The sequence below is a fragment of the Erithacus rubecula genome, assembly GCF_903797595.1.
Source record: "Erithacus rubecula genome assembly, chromosome: 8".
NCBI classification, from domain to species: domain Eukaryota; kingdom Metazoa; phylum Chordata; class Aves; order Passeriformes; family Muscicapidae; genus Erithacus; species Erithacus rubecula.
In genome coordinates this window covers 2098695-2108996 of record NC_136659.1, presented here as the reverse complement: position 1 = coordinate 2108996, position 10302 = coordinate 2098695, and the positions used below count along the sequence as shown (strand labels likewise).

At 44.7% G+C, this 10302-nt stretch overlaps 1 protein-coding gene across 1 annotated transcript; it reads right to left on the bottom strand.

Annotated features, from left to right (window-relative positions):
• Positions 1 to 3965: 3965 nt before the first annotated feature.
• On the bottom strand, positions 3966 to 9356 carry LOC306804396 (COP9 signalosome complex subunit 8-like). Its single transcript, XM_079310909.1, has 8 exons — positions 9250 to 9356; positions 8343 to 8413; positions 7554 to 7602; positions 7266 to 7398; positions 6429 to 6536; positions 6119 to 6181; positions 4949 to 4990; positions 3966 to 4295 (listed from the first exon to the last, which is right to left on the bottom strand). The coding sequence occupies exons 1-8, from the start codon at positions 9325 to 9327 to the stop codon at positions 4216 to 4218; spliced, it is 624 nt and encodes a 207-aa protein (XP_079167035.1). The 5' UTR covers positions 9328 to 9356; the 3' UTR covers positions 3966 to 4215.
• Between the last annotated feature and the right edge of the window lie 946 nt (positions 9357 to 10302).

Here is a 10302-nt window from a genome sequence, read left to right as displayed (position 1 = left end):
TTTCCTGCTGTCAGATGGACATGGGACAGACTTGTGGCCACAGGTCCATGCGACTTGATCTAGGAACAATGGAGGGCCATGCACTGCTAGGGAATGGCCTCCAGCAAGAGCAAAGCAAGAGCTTATAGCAGCAAAGCCTGAGCTTGTGAACCGGACCATCTCCTCACAGAGCTCCTCCAAGAGCTTCCCTCCAGCCCTGAACCTCAGCCACAGGAGTCCCTACTTTTACTCAGCATCTGCTACTTCTTCAGCACTGCTGACCCATCAGATCAAGGCTCAGCCCATTTTGTGGGCTTGAAGGCTACCATTCTATAGTAGTGATTTACCACAGAAACAGCATTAAGCATTAAATACCTGGAAGCAATTAATACTTATGCAGCCAAGTAATTTTTAAAAGTATAAATACTTTTAGGCATCAGTTGTTTCCAAGTATTAATTCTTTTAAGGGCAGGGCAGCCCCAGTGCCAGGCTCAAAGTGCAACACACACAAGTTGGAATCCAGTAAATTGTTTGAACTAAATACACTTCCCTTTGTTTTGCTGTAGGTGTGACTCATGGAGTGAGACTTTCCTTATGTGTGGTACTCAAGTCCCAGATGTTAATCCATAAACTCAGTCTAAACACAGATACCAATTAGCATAGGAAAGCACAGTGTGTTGTCATCATCACCCTCACTTTGTAAAGCTCAGGATAGCTCTCAGAGCTGGCATGTGCTACCTGACATAGGCTCAGTGCTACTTGAAAAGAAAGGGATAAAGCGTATTTCATACCTCAAATACCCATCAAACAGCTGAGACACAAGTGTGTCCTTCCTTGGGGATCAGAGGCCAAATCTGGGTCTTGGTGCAGTCTCTGATCTATCTTCTTATCTCATCATGTGGATTCTCATTGCATACTTTTACACCAACCTCAGCTTTGAGGGGCTAACACAAGGATGCTGGTCACAATTCAGCACTGTTTGTTTCTCTCATTTATCCTTTCCAGGCATCAGTTCTGTAACAAAAGGCTCACATGGCAAAACCAAATCGGATTCCTACTGCTAAGTCCTCCCTTTCTTCCCAGTCTTGTACTTTGATTAGATGAGAACACATCCACGAGAGAGGTATCCACATTTCCTGCCTTGAAATTAACTGGGAGCATCTTGATTCTTAAAGCTTAACCTGTTCTCTGACTTTATTTACACCCAGTTGTGTCACACTCCCTAGGCATCCCAAAGCTGAGGATCTTTGCTGTGAAGGCCCAGAAGGATCTGGCATTTCATATCCCTGAATTCAGGAAACCAGGAATGCACGTTACTTCCATTTGCTCAACACAAGTAGTTAAAAATAAAGTTATAAACCTTGCAAATCAATTGGCATGACCCAAGGACGTGAAATATTTGCAAATCTGCTTCCCATCTCAAAACAGCAACTCATTTGCCTTCACATGGTCCGTTGAGAGTCAACTACAAAAATTGACACTGAACAGAAAAGCTTATCTTTTGTTTGGGATTGTTTGCTTTTTTTGCCAAGCCAGCCAGCCCAGACAGTCCCTCCCAGGAGAACACAGCAATGTGCTGTCTGGGTGATGGTCCAGCCCACTCCTGCAGGGTAGGACACAGGGAGAACCAACTGCTCACCCAAGAACTTCTTCCAGATGTCCCCTAGGGTCTTACACAGGTTTTTTGCATATACCCTGGGCTGAAACAGACTTAGAACAACATCCAAACTGCTCTCCTGCAATGCTGCTGATGCTTTTTTGTACATGTGCATTCTGCTTTTGCTTTCTTCACTGCATTTCTGGCAGCTCTGATGACATATGCAAAGTCTGCCAGGATTTGTTATTAAAGCCCATAGGTTTCCATGAGGATCTTCAGCAGGAGGGGATACTCAGCTCTTCTGCTTCCACACCCCATTTCTCCTGTTTTAACCACCTTGGAGGTCAAGTAGCTTTTAGAGACTGGAACTGTGGGTAAATGAGCACTGCTGACCCATATAGGAGAATTAATAAAATGCCAAGAAACAACATTCCTTTACATGTGGGGTGCAGATGAAATGGAAAACTGAAACTAAAATCAAATTCCTTTTTTCCAAACCCTTAATGAACCTGCCCCACACTGAATTCCTAATGGTTTCTTAACTCAAAGGTCCTCCCACTCAGCACTGGACATGGAAGAACTCCAAAACCCACACCAATTGCTTCCATGAAAACAGCAAAAAACACTTCCTCTTTGTTGAGCTGAAAGCACAGGGTTAGTGCAAGCCAAGTAAGGATTCAAATGCCTGAAGATGCACTTTAGAAAATATTTCACACAGTGTTTCCCAAGGTAGGGCTCTGGAAAGCAAAGCACAAAGCTGCTCATCTGAAGACAGGTGTTAGTGAACCAAAAACCAGGATAAGGGCAATGAGGATGAAATTCATGTGAAATAGCTTGGATTCCAAAGTAGCACAAGGCAGAAAGTGTGGCTGGGAACACAGTACTAGAGGCAAGTCATGAGTTAATGCCTCAGATTACATTTTAGAGCAGACCCCAAATGACAGCTATCAACTTATTAGGACAGGATCAAACTTGCAGCATTTGACATAGATTTGAGACAGACACAGACAGCCAGTGTCCACATTGCTCCTCTCCTGCTACCATTCACTGAGTACATAACAATCTTTAATTATGTCTAGGTTTCATTTCTCCAAGCAGGGCTGTGTGCTACCAAGTGCAGACATGCAGAATACAAACACAGGAGGGGAATCTTCACTCAGCTGCTCAAATACCTTACACCAAAGAATATTTTAAGACATCTGAGAGGCACCAGTGGTTTTTTTAATATAACATCCTACAATTGCTGCACACAAAGCTGTCGAGGCATGAAATATTGCATTAATCCTTCAACAGCCCTATCCAAATTAGGCCAGCAAGAATCAATTAAAAAAACTAATCAAACTAGACCTTTATTCTGCAGAAAATTTTAAAAGTCAAGCACACCAGGTCAGTGTAAACATGTTCTTTAATACCACTGAAGATAAATTTAGCAATCCAAGTCTTAGGTGGGTGTCAAATAAATAATCCTTTTGAAAAAGTGTTTGCATATCAAGGAAGCTCTCAAGGCAGCAGAGCACAGTTTGTAATTCCTCCCTGCTAACACCCCCTCACCAAGAGAATGTACAGTAGGCAGTGCACACTGGAAAAACAATCACAACGGCACACTGGCCAGCTTCCATGGAACCTCTGGGTAGGATTTCAGCAAGGGGGGAGAAGTAAATGGAGACATGCACTGCCCTTTAAAGCACCAATCTTTCTCCACAGCCTTTTCACCAACGTAACACAAATGGCAAGAGAATTCATGTTTGCTTCCAAAATCCACTCAGCTCAAAGATTAACAGAGCACTGACAGAGAATTATTCTTCAAACTGACACTCCAGCACAATGCATCATCCTCCTCCCAGCCGGGCTCTGCTCCTACTCTCACCTTGAAATTCCTCTCCAATCACGGCAGAAGGAACCCACAAAGCTAAAGACAGGTAAGAATTGTTATTTCTTGCATATCCTGGCCCAGTGTACTGAAATGGAGCAAGATGTGACAGATCTCAAGGTGTAGGGTTACCCAGGAAAACATCTGGTGTCCTATGTCACTCAAAAAAAACCTTCCAAAAGTCAAAATGCTTCCTCAAATCGTAGATTTGTCTTCGTTAAGCAATAATTCTCCTGTAAAAATATGCCTGATGTGATATTTCTCACATCAGAACAAGAAGATTAAACAATCCAGAAAGAACAAGAAAAAAGAAATCAATTATAAATATGCCACAAAAATATGTGCAAGAGAGTTACTGCAAAATTGTTTTCTTTCACTTTCATCAAAATATTTCCTCTCTGTACATACAGGCTGGGCAGTCTTCCACTCTCTGTCCTCTAGTTCAACATGCACAGAGAATTGTTTCTTCTCCATTTCTAACACACCTGAAAAAGGTTGTGCTTTGAGTCAATTACAAAAAAACTTGTACTATGTAATACTGCTGTGTATGCTTGTGTACCTACTGAATAAATATTGCAGGAGTTAAAGGATTGTTTCACTGCTAGCTGGGCTTTGGCAAACCAGGAGTGGGCTGACATAATCTGTATGCTTCACACTTCTGAGTGGGGGATGCTGCAACATTTAACAGATACAGAATAAAATAAACCTTAGATCTAAAACTGTCAGTACACAGGATTCCCAAGTTGTTCTGAACACAGGAGCAGGGTAATCAGTTTTCCAGGAAAGCCACATAGTCAGTCAATCTGGCCAACTGCGGCTCATTGGGAATTGGTGGGACCGGAGCACGTTCTATAAAGATAAAACAAATGGATCATTAATGAAATTTAGAGAGCAAATCCATCAGCAGTACCATCCATCTTAACAGTAAGGGGAAAAAAATTAATGTATCTGACTTTCAACAGCCTTCTGGGGGTGGAACTTAACTGTATCTCCTCCCTACACAGCTCCAGCTGACATAATTCCTGTTATCTGCACCATTCCAAGAGTTACTAACCACAAAAACTACTGCAACAAGTTCCACTTGTCAGCAGCCTCCAGAATTGCTTTGCACACACTGGAGTCTGAGTAATGAGGGCTGACAGTATTCTGCCTTGAGAAAAAAAGCTCCTGGAGCTCTCTGGCTGCTCCTTTCCTTGCAAGCTGCTGTTCTGAAGAATGGCAAACAAACAAACAGATCTAGTGGGTGATCAGACCAACAGAGCACACAGGAGCTCTGCTATGGAAGTGGAATCAGGAATCTCAGGCACTGCTTCCAACATGAGGGAGGGAGAAGACAGGGAGAAGAACATTCACACAGCACCTGGCTGAGGTGGACTGCTGTTTTTTATTTTGGAGGGGCCAGGGAGAACATTCACTTCTCTAAGGCTCAATTCCCACTCAGTGGTGCTGGTGACACCGTTTTTCCAAGTTTACCTAAACCCATTATATAGAAAGAAAAATACCTGATGAAGGAATAAATCTGTTAAAGGAAGCTTCCAGCACACCTGGAGAAAAACATATGAAATTAGCCCAGTGGAACAGTTTTCAACAGTTCTATGCAAAAAAACATGGATCAAAAGCTAATTAAAATTAGACCTGTTTATTCACCACACTTGACTTTATATCCAAAAAACAGAATATCCAAGGCTTAGCTGCTTCAAAGGAGCCTCTTTCTTTTGTCTGACTAGTAGTTCTTGCACTCACTTTTGGAAAAAGAACCACATATAAATAATTCCCAGTTTTTTTAAGCTCTGCATATTTTACAACCAGTTCATAAAAACTTTACCTGATCACATATAAAATCTCAGGATTCTGGTTGGATCTGTGCCTCGTAGTGGTAAATTTCAACACCTGGCACCTGTTTATTATGGGCTCTGAACTCCCAAAAACTCTGCCCATACAAACATTTCTTAGTCTAACAAATCCTGGCCTTCTGGATATGCTGTTATTTGGCTCCTTCTGCCAGAGTAGCACAGAGCAGTTGAAGAGCAGTTGTTTCATCCTGTTTTAATAACTTAATATTGATTTTTGCCTCAGCCAGCCAGATACAGCTTTTTAAAAAAAGAGAAAAAGCCAAGTATTTCTGCAGATCAAGCTTTGGAGGAACAGACATTCTGATATCAACACCATGAAAGTGAAGAAAATAAGATTCTAATTTTAATTTTAAAGCAAAGGAAATTATACCAACAAGTGGAGCTCCTCAGAACACAAAAATTCACTAAATCCCTGCCTAAAGAAGTTCTAATTCTCCTGAAGGAAAAAAAAAAATCTCCAGTTCAAGATGGTCTATTTCTATTCTTCTATATTAGGTTAAGACATGTCATTTGAGGTCATCCAGTTTATGTTCCACAGAGGCAGAGCCAGCAGCAGAGGAGGAGAGGGAGCAATCACAGCACATCCTGTCTGCTTTTGTTTAAACAAGTCCACGTGAGCATGTAGTTTAATCCAAACTACTTGGTAAGTCCAAACCCACCTCTTTGTACTTCCCCATGTTTTATATGTGCTCCATGTTTATGAGCAGTGTGAGAGTCCAAAAAGCATCTAACAGAATCCAGTGCAAAGCTGTCATTAAAAACTTAGCACCCAATTCCTAGAAAATGCTGAATGGTTCATGAAGGAACAGCTCCACCTACCCGGCTTTTTCGGCATCACCATGCGAGCTGCAAAGTCTGCTTGCCAGCCCTGCTCTAGCACACCTGGAAAAGGCATTGGGGCATTTGTAAGACACAGAAGGGGAGAATAAACAGTGATAATTAACAGCAACAATTTGAAATTAAAAAAAAAAAATCGAACCATTATCCAGAAGCAGGATTTTCTTTTCTCTAATCACTGCCAATCACTTAACAGCGTCAGAATTTGCAGATATAGTTTTATTAATCATCACTTGGAGCTGTCTGAGCTCATCATCAGTATGAAAATTACCCAGGGAATAATGCCAAGTACCTTTCACAGCTTCTTCCACAGGAAGGCCAACAAAGGCTGCAAAATCATCTGCAACTATTGAGGTGTAAGCCTGGGAAACCAGTCCAAAGGCTCGTCTCCTGGTTGCATCTAGGGAGAGAGGAACACAGGACATAAGAGACTCATCTCCAGAGCTGGGAAACCTGAGAACTTTTCCTCAATTCCATCACCTCTGGAAAAGCACCAGCAGCCTGCAAGTGAGCACCTCAGGAGTTCACCCTCCCTTCCCACAGTTCAGTCAGCAGCAAGAGACAACAAACTGCTCTCTCTCAGGACAAACCCCCTCAGAGCCCACACTGAACCTCCAAATGCAGCCTGCAGCATCCTGTGCTCTCCACAGCACATGAAACACCTCAGGGAACTCTGCACCTGAGGGCATTCTCTGTTTGCAATATGCCAGCAATTAGTTAACAATTAATGGCATCTGAAAAGCAGTTGTATGGAGAATTTCTAACTGCAAAACACCTCTTTTTTGCAGTCTGCACTGCCCTCTAGGAGCAAGAATTTGAATGTTACCATTACACAGGGTAGAAAACATTTCACAAAAAAACCTTCCTGAACGTGCTACGAGGTTCTGAAGTGCCAAGCCAAGTTCCCTGAATCCCTGGTTGGAAGTCTGATAAAACTGGGTCTGTTTTGCTCTCACAGAACAAACCACATGGTTTATGAAATTCCAGTGTCAAAGAAAATTAAAAACCTTTTAGTAAAACCTACAAAAACTTTGCAGCAGTTTTCCGGACCATTTCTGATTTTTCACAATTAACAATTTGTCTGTTTGTGTTGGAGCAGACAAAAACAATTCCAGGCAATTATTTGTACCTCTGAGTGCTTCCATGATTGGCTGGATAGTCTCAGACCACTGATGGGCACTGATTGCTGTGTAGATTCCTGGGAAGTCCCTCTGCCAGATTCTTTGTCCCACTGACCAAACTGCACCAAGTTCAGCATTTGCCTGTTGTGACCAAAAAACCCCCCCAGTGTTAATCCAGAAGAAAACCCTCTACACTGATCAGATGTTTAAACCCATTTCCACCCCCAGATTTTCAGAGAACATTGCTGTGCAACAAAAACAGCACATTTCTGAGTTAAATTTGGCCCAGTACTTACAGATTTGATAGCAGGAGGGATTCTTTTCCAGAGATAACGTGCATTGGTCCTTAAAAAAACAAAACCCCAAAAAAGTTAAAAACATTTCCTAGTCAATAAATGCTGCAAAGAGACACCACAAGGTTTGTTTAGATGGTGCATTAAACACTCTCAGTGCTTTAAAAATATTCTTTCTAGGAAGGAATATTGGATACTGAAGTGGGAAAACAGAGCTGCTCTCCAGCAGACAACACTGGACTGCCATAACAACAAACAGTTCATTAATTGCCTCATTTAAAACCAGACTGGGAAAGCAACTCCTCCCTAAAACCCCAAGTTCAGTCCATCAAACCCACACAGGGACATGGAATAACCCCCCAGACCAAATTCCTGGGATCTCTGCTTCCTGCAGATTTAGCTCCTTCAAGCCAACAGTATCCCTCATTTTTAACATGAGCAGTCCAGAGTTATTCTGCTGGAATTTAAACACAAGGGACAGTCCTGAATCCAACCCAAAACAAATGCAGCCCTGAGCAGCTACAAAACAAAACACTGAAGTGTTTCACACTCCCCAAAGGAGCCAACTTCACCACTTAAGGAGCTTGATTCCCACATTTTCCCACAGTTCCAAAGGGTGGGGAAGAGCAAGGAAAGGAGAACAGTTTTCCTGCCAGATCAAGGGGTGAAAGAGACTCAATCCCCAGAAATATTCTCATTTCTTTGCAAACACAGCATTTTTATTAATCACACAGCCCATTCCCAACGTGCTGGTGACAAACCCAGTGTCACAGGCTGGGACAAGCCACTTACATGTCATTGTGCAACAGGTACAGAGCCAGCAGCTGGCCATAAACCAGGGGTGTGGCAATTCCTCCAGGGGCCTGAAAACAAACAGATTCTTGGCTTACAGATTTTAAAGAGGGCTGTGACACAAAGGGCAGCAGGAAGCCAAGTTTTATGTAAAGTGAACGCTCCAAAACAACGGATATTGAGGTTTTTTGGGTTTTTTTCACATCACATAATTGGCCTGTGCAATTTTTTTTGGGGGGGGGGGGGAATAAAGTAAGGCTACATCTTCCATTACTCTTTTCTTATGCTCATGAGGGTGGCATCTGCTGAAAGTGAAATTAAATCGCCCCTGACTTCATTTACCTTCAGCTGAACTTCAGCTCAGGCCACTCCACCCCAGCAAAGCTTCTCTGCCCCTCTCGAAAACCCCAAGCTCAGCGTCAGCCCCTGCCACACTCGAGCAGAGCCCCAAAATCTCACAAGGAGGAAACAAACGAGTGATATAAAATAAAATAAAAAAACTGTAGAATTTTGAAAGCCTGCAATAACTTGAAAGCTGCAAAGATTTCTAATAAGGCCTTTTCTTAAGGGATAACAGGGCGCAAAACAGCACGGCGGGAGCTTCCAGTGAAAGCTGCCGCAATAAAACTCGATCTAAGGGTAATTCCCCAAGTTTGGCTCAGGCTCCCCTTCCCTGACCAATATTTCGATTTTGTCACCCACACAAACCACTCCCCTCACGCCTCCTCTGAAACGACAAGAATAATTATAGGAAATACCCATTTATCTGTAGCCTGCGAGTTTCTGCAGGGCTCTCCGGCGAGCCCAAGGGGCAAGTTAAACACTGACCCCTCCCGCTCACACCCACAGCCCACACACCCGCCCCACCTCACGCGCGCACACGCAGACCCCTCCCGCCCCGCGGCACCTCCAGCTCCTGCGGCTCGCATTGCTCCAGGAGCCGCCTGAAGCTCACGGAGCTCTCGGCCATCACCGCCACCGGCATCTTCCCTCACGGCGCCGCCCGCCCGCATCAGGCGCCCGCGCTCTGACCTCACGTCCGGCGCCGCCATTTCCCCTTCGGCGCTTTCCGCCCGCCTCTCTGTGCTCCTGGAGGATCTGGGGGCGTGGCCAAGGCCGCCTCTCTGTGCTCCTGGAGGATCTGGGGGCGTGGCCAAGGCCGCCTCTCTGTGCTCCTGGAGGATCTGGGGGCGTGGCCAAGGCCGGGGGCGTGGACACCGCCCGTGAGGGGCTGAGGGCGGCGCGCGCTTTTTGAGGGTGGCGGTGATGAAAGCGCCTTTCAATCCTTCGATTTTCTTCGTCATAAGCAAAGTTTCGGCCTCATAAAAAGACCTGAGTGTGCTCGGCGTGCAGGCACGTTCGGTTTTCTCTCCGTGTTTGTCGCGTGTCGCGGGATGCCTGAGACGGGCCCCCTCCATCCCTTATTGCGCATTGCATGTCCATAAGGGATGTCCTTTAGGGACAAGAAGTGCCTTTGCAGCTCTGCTCCAGTTTCTGGTGGGCTGTAGAAGTAGTTTTACCCAGTTTAGCTGGGTTTCTTTATCTTTGTTCTCTGTCAAATCCCCTGCCTGCAGAGAAACGAGACAGCTCATAGGATCATGGAATATCCTGAGCTGACCCGCAAGGATCAAGTCCAAACCTCGGACCTGCACAGGCACCCCAACAATCCCACTCTTTGCATCCCTGAGAGCATTGTCCAAATGCGACCATTCCCTGGGGAGCCTGTTCAGAGCTCGCCCTTCGCCCAGCACCCAGCCTAAACCTCCCCTGGCACAGCTCCGATAAATATTCAATATATATCCAGCCCCTGTATCCCTGCTTCTATCCTGTAAAAGAGCCCACAATACGCCAAAACTGCATTGAACAGCGCAGGTGCTATTTCAGAGGCGGGACCAGCCCTCGGCCGTGTCCTTCCCGTGGCTCCCCATCCCCAGTGAGGTCCCATCCGGCACCAGGACCA

Excerpts from the sequence above, each read along its gene's own strand:
- LOC306804396 (XM_079310909.1), bottom strand. The coding sequence starts at position 9,327 with ATGCCGGTGGCGGTGATGGCCGAGAGCTCCGTGAGCTTCAGGCGGCTC. Across the intron at positions 7,399-7,553 it reads TCCCTCCTGCTATCAAATCT|GCAAATGCTGAACTTGGTGC; the intron begins GTAAGTACTGGG and ends TGGTCACAACAG. Across the intron at positions 4,296-4,948 it reads CAGATTTATTCCTTCATCAG|AACGTGCTCCGGTCCCACCA; the intron begins GTATTTTTCTTT and ends TTATCTTTATAG.